The 12,591-nt window shown below is 37.2% G+C and overlaps 1 protein-coding gene across 1 annotated transcript in view; it reads left to right on the top strand.

Annotated features, from left to right (window-relative positions):
• The window catches only part of LOC144052405 (kinase suppressor of Ras 1-like), a 35,531-nt gene extending 22,960 nt beyond the window's left edge, over positions 1-12,571 (top strand). Inside the window, exons 8-18 of the mRNA XM_077566431.1 lie at positions 307-419; positions 497-662; positions 2,620-2,677; positions 2,746-2,800; positions 3,084-3,308; positions 4,958-5,154; positions 5,285-5,381; positions 6,067-6,200; positions 6,278-6,409; positions 7,775-7,910; positions 9,774-12,571. Coding sequence (XP_077422557.1) covers positions 307-419; positions 497-662; positions 2,620-2,677; positions 2,746-2,800; positions 3,084-3,308; positions 4,958-5,154; positions 5,285-5,381; positions 6,067-6,200; positions 6,278-6,409; positions 7,775-7,910; positions 9,774-9,896 — 1,436 coding nt within the window. The 3' untranslated portion in view covers positions 9,897-12,571. The remainder of the gene's footprint in view (positions 1-306; positions 420-496; positions 663-2,619; positions 2,678-2,745; positions 2,801-3,083; positions 3,309-4,957; positions 5,155-5,284; positions 5,382-6,066; positions 6,201-6,277; positions 6,410-7,774; positions 7,911-9,773) is intronic.
• The last annotated feature ends 20 nt before the right edge of the window (positions 12,572-12,591 follow it).

The raw sequence follows: 12,591 nt of genomic DNA, 5'->3' as shown, positions 1-12,591 counted from the left end.
TCTCTCTCTTTCTCGCTCGCTCTCATCGTAGGATTTGTAATCCCTCAAAATAATCCCCATTTTTAATAAATGTACCTGTAATATGATTACATGTTTTTTTTCCTGTAACTGTAAAAATGTTTTATTCTAATTACGTAACGGCGGTACATGTTTTTTTGTTACTCCTCAAGCCTGTCCATACGTCCCAATGTATGGAACATCTGCTGCAACGTCAGTTGAATTTGTGACATGACTGAGGATAGGTTAAGTTTTAGTTGCAATGCAAGCTGAACATTTATAATATCAATGTTCAAATTTGATTTGTAGTGCCAAAGATGCGGAGGGCAGAATCGGTGCCATCTGATATCAATAATCGTATTGATCACAAAGCAAGGATCCCACTGCAGTTTGGCACGTTACCAAAGGCATTAACAAAAAGGGTATGTACAAGTTTTGCTGCACTAGAATTTCTGATCTTCCATCCATCCATCCATCCATCTACATCCATTTCACACAGGAGCGTCCTGTGCAGGTGGATTCCAGTAGTAATCCATCATCAGCCACCTCCTCTACACCTTCCTCTCCAGCACGTTCCCAACTGAGCAAACCACCCAGTGTCAGTGCCACGCCGCCACTCAACGCGTCTCCACACGGTGCCCATGATGACAACTTCCACTTCCCAGGTCAGCCCATTGTGGACGCATTCATTCACAAAACATGCCTAAAGCTAATCTTTCACAAATATATATGTAATATTTCTCTCGTGTCCATTTTGTATACCTTTTTACATGTTTTTTTCGTTTGTTTTTTCACATTACATTCAATCTATGATATTTGAGAACTATTGAAGCGGTACAAATAATGGATGGATGGCAGGGTGTATCTGTCCATTTTTAAATCATTTACAGTATGACAGTTTTTCTCAGTAGCTTTGGTACATTTCTAAGATCAGAATTGAATTTGTTCAAACTACTTTTACATTTTTACTTCATTGTGTCACTTGTGCAAATCAAAAAAGTGTTTTTTTCATTTCTTAGAAGAAGTTGCAAATGCATTTCTCCATTCATGCAAATGATTATGTGCAGTTTTCTGTTGTTTATCAATTGCTTATGTCACGTTGATTAAAATGTATTCTATTTAGTTTCTGTTGAATTGAATCACACCCACACAACATTTTGGCATTAGTTTATCGTATACTTGTAATTGTAAAATATATTTGTACATGCAAAATGGTTGAACAAGTTGTCATAATATGGCAAGCAAATTTCTATACATTCCCATTAGACCCATCGCATTTGACACATCCTCTGAGGGAGAGATGAGCAGCAGCTGGGGTAGCATTCAGGAATCATTTAGTGATCTAACCCCCCAATTCTAACCTATAATGCTCAGTGTCAAGCAGGGAGGCAAATGGGTCCCATTTTTATAGTCTTTGGTATGACCCGGCTAGGGATCGAACCCACAACCTCCCAGTCTCAGGGTAGACACTCTACCACTAGGCCACCTCGTGATCTACTGTATCTATACAGTTTCCATTTTGAAACACTATATTCATATATTGTAATCACAATAATTAATAAATACATTTAGAATACGATAAATTGATACAATAAATATATTTCCAAGGGATCTATCTAGACATATTTTCTATTGTAACTAATTTAATTGGTTGTTTGGCTAACCAATACAATTGGTATGCACGTAACCACCCAAAATGGTCAATGTCTGACCAAAATATTGGTTAATCAAGCCAATATGAGCCTAACCTACTAGAATGGTCGTTTTTTTTTTTTTTTTAAGCAATCCATCTTTTAGAGTGTTGTTTTTAGCTCCTGTCTGTCTTCGTCTGCCACAGACGGTAGAGGCTCACTCAAAACCTTCCTTTTTTAAAAAACAACTTTTCCTGGTTGATTTATATTTTTATTCTTGAGTTTTAACAGTTTTGTTTTTGTTTGTTTTGACAGTTAAATTTTATATCTACTGTGTGGTTCCATTGCTTTTATAGTATTGTGCACTTGAGATTTATTTTATAAATGTAAAGTGCGGTATAAATAAAATGTATTAATATTATTATTATTTGTCTAAATTGTCAATTAATAATAAATGTGCATTATAACTGTCAATTTGAACTTACCATCATGTTACCATAGGTACGTTTCTTACACTGTTTACGTATGAGGCAAAACGGAGAAATACAATTAACTAACATGACAGCACTGTACTTTCCAGACTATAAGCTTTTTCCCCACGTTTCAGACCCTGTGCCTCTAAACGTGACACGGTTTGTTCAAGAATTTTTACAGATGAGCCTCATAATAGATTTACCAAGAGTCTCATCACATCTGACCAATGAAATTACCCAACATGTCACAGTGGACCAATTAATCTGTGTGTGTGTGGGGGGGGGATTCATCTGTGTGACTGTCCCCTTTTTTTTTTTTTAATATCTCATGGTATAATGTGGAGACCCACAGCTATTAAGCAAGGCAGCCAATATACGCTATGTTCATATTTGGCTAAATTTAGCTGTTGCAGCTTTTAATCAGGTGCGCTTTGCAGTCTAGAAATTACTATAATTATGAGCTATATCAGAGAAATAAAGAAGTATTCTAAAGTTATTCCTGTTCTTCCCGCCAACAGACATTCCTGATTCCAAAAATACTGACAGTCAACAATCTGACAGCTCCAACGACTCTGGGTAAAACTCTACAGCGGAATTTGTGTGCTTTATAAATTACTGTTTTAATAAATGAATCCTTTTCTCAGAGTATCACAGACACCTATTACTGAGACGCAAGTAAAAGCACCTGAGCAAGACCAGGTTTGTACAGGCAGACTTTGAACTCACAATTAAATGCTCCTTTTAAACCATGTTGTTCACAGTCAAACATACAATTTGATGTAATACTGGAGGCAGAGTGTGCGCAACATATTGGATTCCAAAAGCACTTTACGTGCTTTATGTTCAGGTTACAAAGTCCAATAAACAGACACAGGACACTCAAACAGAAACCAATGACAAACTGAATATACATTAAATTTACGTGAAGCTGACTATATTCACTATTATCTTAATGAATTTCACACTGTTCTTAAATGATCAGAAGGCAGAGGAGGTTCATCCAGGTGGGGATGCCAAAGGCAAAAACTTCTCTAATGAGGACTTTGATGAAGACGGGCTGGAAGAACTGCCCTCTTCTAGCTGTCGCCGTAGCACCGTTGGCCGCTGGAGGGCAGGCATCAACCGTAAAGCAAGTCAGACCAGCGTCTACCTGCAGGAATGGGACATCCCATATGAGGAGCTGCAGCTTGGAGAGCTTGTAGGAAAGGTGAAGAAATCGTTATCCTTACATGAATTTAAAGTAAAAAGTGGCACGCAGGGATGCAAAAGCTTAATCTGCTCAACACACATTTTGGTGCCATGAATGTTTGAATGGTCTTATGGTATTTTGATGTGGCTGAATTATTTTTTTAATTGGCTCTAATTTTGAGATAATCCATTGTGTTGGTTTTTTAAGTGCTAAAAAAAATACACACATTTCGATTGGTACTCTCTTTATGTTACAACTTTGATGAGGCTGTATATGTCTTTTAAATCTTGTCCATCCATAAAGTATTTTTTCATTTTTGATGCAATATTGTGAATGACAACAATTGTTATCATAGAGAGCCTTTCAGGGTTTCCCGCAGTGCTTTACAAGCCTCCACCCCCACCAGGCTTAGCTTCACTTGGCCAAAGGTAGAGAGTTGGACCCTACCGTAGATGTAGGGATGTTGATTCAGTCTTGTTTGTATTGTGAAAGGCTTGTTGCACACTACTTTGCGAGCCTGCGCAACTTACGAGATGCGGCTGTATTGCTAACGTGGCTAAACATGGCAAAAGTTCACTCTGCATTCGATGTCTACATAGTGGAAGTCACTCGTTGCTGCCTCCATGGCAGTGAAAAAGCTTCACTTCTGTAACGTTAACTTATCACGAAACAAGATGGAGAGAAATCCCGAAATAGCTATATTCAACAACTATATGGCATATCACATGTTTTTCCTACAGTGGATGTCTATTAATGATCTTTCTGTGAAACCACACAAATGCAAAAGTCACAGATATTCAGCCTACTAACAACTAGTTAACTCTTAAAAAATTACCTTAACACACCTTCAATCAAAACAAACAAGCCAACCTCGGTAACATTATCTGTAACCTGAGGTTTATAAAGGATGACAAATTTTGTTTTTCTGTATATCTTGAGGCTGTAGATGGTCAAAGATCATATTATCGAATTTTCTCCCAAATGCATATAAAAAGGTTCTACAGTATTTTAAATATTGCCATGGTCCCAAAAAAAACTAATTATATGTTTTTTTATGCTAGAGCATACAGAAGGCTTTGATGCAGCCTCTGACCTGAAGAGGTCGCTAAAAGCAATGGTATTTATTTTAAGAAATTGGCCAGCAAGTGGCAGCAGAGTATAAGAGATCAACCAGGGCCATGTTGAAAAAAAGCTAATTTACCCAAAGTTCTAAACAGATTTGTGAATAATGATGAAACTTAGCTATATTGTAATGCTAATTGCTGCAAAACAGAACCAGATAGAAATATACTTTTGTTCCTGATGAAAGAAGATACTCTACTATAATCTTTCTTTTAGTAGGTTCCATGTTTTTATAGCAGTAGAACACAATATTCTGTAGGCCTTGCAAAATCAGTAAAATTCTAGTAAAACAGACGGGAGCGAAGGAGTGTTGCTGCCGTGAAAATAGCTTGGAGTGAATGACTTAAAATCAGTAAACAAATAAATACCAAACAAAACTATAGCTTTCACCCGCAGTGAGTAAGAAATAATAACAATTAAAAAAACACACATCAATCCTAGTTTTAACACAGTAAAATAGGGTGTTGTGATGTGTGTCTTTATAAGGGATAGAGTGCACATCTTTGTAAAACTACTGTAAATATGAGTGGCTTTTGACTCTTCAGGGTCGTTGGGGGAAAGTGTTCAGGGGTCGCTGGCACGGCGAGGTTGCCATTCGCCTTGTGGAGGTCGACGGCAATAACCAGGAGCATCTAAAGCTTTTTAAGAAGGAGGTGATGAACTACAGGCAAACCAGACATGAAAACGTCATCCTGTTCATGGGCGCCTGCATGGCACCGCCCCACCTTGCTATTGTCACCAGGTAGAACTCACTGAGGTGGTTTACATTTAATTTTGTCTTAAGCCTATACACAAACACACACACACACACACACAAGTTATCATTTCTGAGTGGAACATTTCTTTGACAATTCTGCTCGTTTGCTTTGCAGTTTCTGTAAAGGGGTGCCTCTATACTCTTTTGTTAGAGAAAGGGGTCATTTGCTGGATATAAATAACACCAGACAGATTGCACAAGAAATTGTAAAGGTAAGAAGCATCAATACAGAATAGATAGTGACAAACCCCAATTCCAATGACGTTGGGAAATTGTGCAAAATGGAAATAAAAACAGAATACAATGATTTGCAAATCCTTTTCAACCTAAATATACCTACTTTCATTTTAATACATCATAAAGACAAGATATTTAATGTTCAAACTGATTAATATTATTATTTCATCATCATGGGATTACAATTTCAATGGGGTTTCAATCGTTTTTTAACATCACCCACTGCCTTGGGACCAGCCGATGTCTCATGCCAAGGTTTGGTCAAAAGTTGACAGCCCTGGCTGATGTAACGTCACGTGGAGGTAAACATGACACTGTTTTAGCTTAAGTAGAAGGAATTGCAGACATTGTATTCAAAATGAGCTTTTGCAAAAAACAAAAAAAAGTTTCTGAGCTTGAACATTATGTATTCAATTGGATATACTGTAGGTTGATCATTATTTGTAATAATTTGCAAATCTTTGTATTCTGTTTTTATTTATATTTTACACAATGTCCCAAGTTAATTGAAATCGGGGCTTGTATGAAGTAAATATATGAGATTGAATTTAAACATAAGATTGTGGAGTTTTTTGTTTGTTTTTTTTTCTTCGAAAATGAGGCCGACATTTGAGAGTCTCAAACTGTTATGCATTATTTCTATATTTATCTCTCCCAAAGGGAATGGGCTATCTGCATGCCAAAGGCATCGTTCACACAGATCTAAAGTCAAAGAATGTTTTCTATGATTCCAAGAGAGTAGTTATAACAGATTTTGGTCTGTTTGGAATGGCCGGTGTAGTACAAGAAGGCAGGTAAGATGAAACTCTTGAAACCAATATGTACAGTTTGTGTCTCTGCCATTATCGATATCCTTTGTTTGTGTGAATAGAAGAAAGAGTGTGTTGATGATACCCCGAGGGTGGATCAACTACCTGTCACCAGAGATTGTTCGCATGATGAGTCCAGAGGTTGCTGAAGACCGGCTGCCTTTCTCGAAAGCTGCTGATGTTTATGCTTTTGGGTATTGAATGTTGTCAATTTGTTACTAATTTTTACATAAAAAGCGAGACCTGTGTTTACAGTAGAGCTGTCAAGCGCTTACATTTTTTATTTAGATCTTAGAATTTTAATTAATCACGATTAATAGCTTAGTTAAAAGTTTTTTTAATCAACATTTTTTGGCCGCCAAATTTAAAGAGCACCTGTTATGTGTTGATTATTTCAACATGTAATGTTATGAGGACGTCTTCAAAAAAATGTATCCACTGCACACGCTCATCCTCCTCTTTTTCTAATCAGTTAATTACTTACATGATTTAAAATGGGGAAAAAATGACCCCAATAGTTTAACATGAACAAATATTCTGAATGTCATACACATTGTGTATTGCTCAAACACAACCTGTGCTACCTTTAACATAACCATCCGCTGTCAGCTAAAGCAGTGGTTCTCAACCCTGGTCCTTGAGTACCCCCTATCCAGCCTGTTTTCCATGTCTCCCTCAGTTAACACAGCTTATGATCTTTATTAGGCTTCATTGCAGAGCTTTCTGATTAGCTGATATTTAACACGGGCAGCACGGTGGCTGACTGGTTAGCACGTCCGCCTCCCAGTGCAGAGGACGTGAGATCGAGTCCGGGCTTCGGCCTTCCTGGGTGGAGTTTGCATGTTCTCCCCGTGCTTGCGTGGGTTTTCACCGGGTACTCCGGTTTCCTCCCACATTCCAAAAACATGCATGGCAGGTTAATTGAACACTCCAAATTGTCCCTAGGTGTGAATGTGAGTGTGGTTGTTCGTCTCTGTGTGCCCTGCGATTGGCTGGCAACCAGTTCAGGGTGTACCCCGCCTACTGCCCGAAGCCAGCTGGGATAGGCTCCAGCACCCCCGCGACCCTAGTGAGGAAAAGCGGCCAAGAAAATGGATGGATGGATGGATGGATGATATTTAACACCTGCGATTGAGAAACACTGAGTAAAAGATCATCTAGGTCAAAATTAAAAGTGTGATTAATCGACCTCATTACATGATAAATGCAATAATTTTTTGTGACTAATTAACACTTTGGCAGCACTAGTTAACAGCAACATTTCCAGTATTCTAAATGTTCACGGTGACGAATGCAGATTCGTTCTGAGCCTGAAAGCATATCCACAATTACAAATACGGTATATTTTCTTGAGATTAACATTTCTGCACAATTTCAGATTGGTTAAACTGCATAACATATTGCACACATCAGCCATGTGTCTAAATCAAGCATTCTTTTAAAATCCACACAATGATTATTCTAGGCTTAAAACAAGGAGGCCAGGACGGTCCTTTTCTATAGATTACACAGACATTTTTGTTGTTATCTGATTTTTCTTGATAATGTCTTCTTTTCAGTACGATCTGGTATGAGCTGCAATTTAGAGATTGGCCAATCACCAAACATCCCGTGGAAGCTAAAATTTGGCTGGTGGGTAGCAGTGAGGGCATAAAGAAGGTGCTGGAAGATGCCAACCTGGGCAAGGAAGTTGCGGTAAGTCTATAGCTTAAACTAGAAAAAGCTGACATTGTTTTAGAATAGAGTTTTAGTGATATTTTTCTTTCTGCTTGTATACAGCTGTATTTGAGTCTCTACACAAGCAAAACAAAGCTGCCTATTTCTGAAAATGTGTCAGTAAGCAAGCCGTTATAAATTTACATACTTTAATAGCACCCCCACTTGCTTGGAAGCTAGGTGAGGTGAACACTACGTCAAAGCCAACAGCTAAGCAGAGCTTCATTGTTAGCAGATTAGCTTTAAAGGTGTATTAAAGGATTTTCTTGAAAAGTATAAGCCAAACGTCCGTTTGTCATTTTTTAAAAAAATGCGCATGTGTCCGAGGGAAACGCCTATCAAATGCTGAGAACAAGCAAGCTCATCTTCATTTTCATCAGTCTCTGCAGCCGGCTTCACTTCATAGACGGATGTCCTCTTGCGGCTCTCAGCCATTTTCAAAGTCGGCCTATGCAAGGAATCGGTGGAGCTACAACGATGAATGGCTGAGCGGTTACATGCTACAAACCCTCCAAGTGCATGTAGAGCTAGGAACGAGCACGCACGGCGTCATTACGTCAGATTGATTGACAGGATCAAGAACCAATCGATAAGATGATCCACCCGGAAAACGCAGTGAAAAAATATCCTTGAATACACCTTTAAGTAACATTATTATCAGCCTTAGCTTCTGTTAATTGACATCTATTCAACTGTTTGATGAAGTTGAGGCAATATGCTTTGTTTTTGTTCAGTGCCAAGGAATGTGATGGAAATGACTCCCCTTTTTTGTTTGGCTGGCTTGTTAATTCTTTATCAATTAGCTCAACTTGGCAAGTCACAGTCCTGCATTATAAAGCTAATCTTTTCAAATTTGTTCTTGCTCTGCAATACCTGATGTCGTGTATGGAGGACCAAAACTGCTCAAATCAAAAATAAATAAATGACTAAATAAATAAATAAATGAATAAAAGTGAAAATAAAAATGGATAAATATCAATGGAAATAAAAACAAAAATATATATATATGAATAAATGAATAAATAAAAGTCAAAATAAATACAAACATAAAAACCGAGATTCAAAAAATAAAAATAAATATAAAAATAAATGTCAAAATAAATAAATAAAATCAATATATAAATTGAATTAAACATCAATCAATAAATAAAAACGCTCTGCTCTCCCAAAAAAAATTCATGCTGCAGAGGCTCAGTTTAAAATGTTATTCAAATTAGTGGGCGGTACTAAGCGTGTCTTGGGTTGGGCCCCCTCATTTGAATTTGAACATTTCTATTTGATAGAGCGTCTGCAGCATGAAATAAATAAATGTGAGAGCAGAGCGTTTTTATTTATTGATTTATATTTAATTCTATTTATATATTTATTTTTGTATTTATTTCAACATTTATTTTTATATTTATTTTTTATTTTTGAATCTCTATTTTTTTATTTACAGTTTTGGTCCTCCATAGTCGGGAGGATGCACTCTTTGAGGCTCTACAGTATAGGGGCCTTGAGCTGCCAAAGGCACGTCCTCTAATAAACTGAATCTAATTTTTAAGATGCAGTAATTAATTTATCATTATCTGTTTGGTAACAATCCAGTGTGGTGACAGATAGAGATAAATATGTTTATAATCCTGCCCTTAAGTGGACATTATTGACCCTCCAGCTCAAATGTAGATCAAAGAAAACTCTTCAAAATTGTTTCGCAATTGGGATCCAGTTCATGATACTTGTCATGCCACGGTGATAGCTTCATGCTGATGCAAACAGACATAGTTGAGTGGGTGAAAGGTCCGTGTATCTATCAATTTGAAACAACTAATGTTGGCATGTATCAAATGTTTGCCACAACAGGAGATCCTTTCTGCTTGCTGGTCTTTTGAAAGAGACGACAGGCCCACCTTCACCCAGCTGGCTGGTATGTTGGACAGGCTGCCGAAATTGAACCGCCGGCTGTCCCACCCTGGACACTTCTAGAAGTCTCCTGAGTATGTATCATAGAAAATGGGAGCCCAACCAACAGTCAACAACTTCACTCACAGTGATCGATGAAAAGGGAGTTTGAAATAGGAGGACATGAACTGCCACAGGGATAATGTGATTTTGTAAATCAGAATGATGATGAAGCAAGCTGCATTGCAATGTACTATATTAATAATGTACAGGAAGTGACTTTTTTTTACTGTGACTGCTAAGGTTGTACCTTTCAGAAGTTAGAATTCTCCCTGCTATGGTATTCATTATTTACAATCCCAATATTTCTCATCATTCATTTTACTGTATATACCTCTGTTTAACACTTCCCTTTGTTTACTGTACTGTATATCTTCTCTCATATCCTCTCATGGGGTAGCGTATAGATTCATCAGCATCACCTTCCTATTGGACAATCAACATAAAACTGTTTATATTAGGGATGGGCAACTTTCATAATGGAGCGGGCTACAATTTATCATTCGCGCTACTCCACAGCAAAATCGCCAGTGTTAGATTTACACTGAGCGTGTTAAATCCCCCCCATGCCGCCCACCCACCCCAGAGCAAGTGGATTTTGTAAAAAAAAAAAAAAAAAAAATTCCCCCCCCCCACACAAAATGCTGATAAGCCTGCCTCCAAAATGCATTTCCCAGGAAAAAGGGGTTTAAACAATTATATTGTTATTACTGTTGATACGTAATAAAGACCACCTCTAAAATAAATGTCTAACATCAAATAAATACCTAATAGAAAATGCACTACGGTACACACTGAGTCTGTCATGCAAGAGTTTGAAGGGTTTTTAATGATACAAGTTGAAAATCAAATGTCAGTTCCATTTCTTTTGAAAACACACATCTTTAATATCTTGAGATTAGCAACATGAAATTTACATTGTTTCAGAAATTCAATTCAATATAACATTATGCCCATACAGCATTTTTGTGTGTGCTTTTTTATGTGCAGTTGGTTACTCTATTATCTTGGTATCCAAGAGTCAATACAGTTAAGGGAAAAAATAACAATATACATCTAGATCAGCTGTCAGAATATCTACAGCAGCGTGTAAATTGATTTTCCCCTTAAAGGTGCTTTGTCACTTTTTTATGCGTGACTGCCACCTCTGGCCTAAAATGTAACTGCACTCTCTGTGTTAAGTTGTGAGAGTACATGCACTCGAATAAACTCTTCCACCCAACCACACACACACACAGTTTTTTTTTAAGTCTGAGCTGGAGTTTGGGTGGTGCTCAAAGCCAACCTCTTGTTTTGTTTTGTTTCAGTTTCAATTCCAATTGTGTTGAATGCTAACACTAAATGTCCACGGTGACGAGCATGACGTCAGCCTCCACCCCTCCCAATCCCCAAGACTAAGACCAAGATACAAGCTGATAGGTGCAGTCGCAGTTAAAAAGTCAGGGCTCTTTGCACTCATCTGGGGCATAGTTGGAGCATGCAGGATGTAGAAAAATCTGTTTATTATAATATGTACAGTACAATACATTTAAAATGTAATAAAAATTAAGATGTCACGCCAGCTGCAATTCAAAATCTGATCTTTTATGTCTTAACCTGATTAGTAGCTCCTCATGTAACCTGCCATTGATTCTTCTTTTTCCCTCACCACAACTGGACAGTTTCCTCTTTTAAATATCACGCTCAGAGGCTGCTGGATTCAGCTTATTGGCTTTAGTTCCTCTTCCATTGTTGGCTTAAGTAGGGCTAATGACATTGAAGTTGATGGTTGACATGGTTAACAATGTATATGTACATATGTATATACAAAAAAAAGCTGAGCTGCTGTTTAAATATATTTAATATTCCAATTTGATTTTCAAAATACCTTAAAGAGGACATATTATGGAAAATTGATGTTTCATTTGTTTGTGTGCAAATGGGGTATTTGTCAGTGTGTCCTCTTGTCCACTACATGCACCACAAACACAGATAGATACCCATACTTAATTGACAAATACAATTCCGCTCTTGACATCTATGACATTTTGTTAGAATTGGGTGGAATCCTCACATGTCTAAATGATTGCTTTCAGGAAGCTAAAACATAAATAAATTGTTGAGCCATTAACAATGCATCGTCAAAGAGCCAGGCATTTTCAACACTTTAGACTAACACTAATTTGTAAAAAAAATAATAAGATAAATAATAATAAATAATAATAATAATGATAAAAATAATAAGAGACCCACTAGTAGTATCGATTTGTAATATGAAAATGACCACATTTGGACATTAGAGGTTTATGCCCGACAGTATTAATTTGTTGACGCTAGTCACTTTTTGGAAAAAGAGTCACTAGAGGGGTTGGCATTCTTGGTAAATATAGCGAAAAAAGTTGCCAACACTATCACACACAGTAGAATCGCTTACTTACGTGAGACTAGACTGCCTTTAAAACGTGTATTTATGATAAAAGTAGGGGATGAAAGTATGCCTTTTTTTTAAATGAAAGCATTAATTTATTCGGAAACCTGGGTACAGTTTTTAATTGCAAACAAAAATGCATGTATATCTATTTTAAAGTATGCTTTGAGATGTACTGTATGTTTGTTTTTTGAGTTTTGGGGAGATGGGGATTTACAGAGGATTTGTGCAAAATGTCATGGCCATTTGTATTAATAATGGAATACATTAAAGTTGATCTTTGGACTCAGAAGCTTCTCTTAAGCTTATTAC

This window comes from Vanacampus margaritifer, chromosome 5 (genome assembly GCF_051991255.1).
Source record: "Vanacampus margaritifer isolate UIUO_Vmar chromosome 5, RoL_Vmar_1.0, whole genome shotgun sequence".
In the NCBI taxonomy this organism is placed as follows: domain Eukaryota; kingdom Metazoa; phylum Chordata; class Actinopteri; order Syngnathiformes; family Syngnathidae; genus Vanacampus; species Vanacampus margaritifer.
Note: the sequence above shows the minus strand (reverse complement) of the source record. Positions and strands in the feature narration are given on the sequence as shown.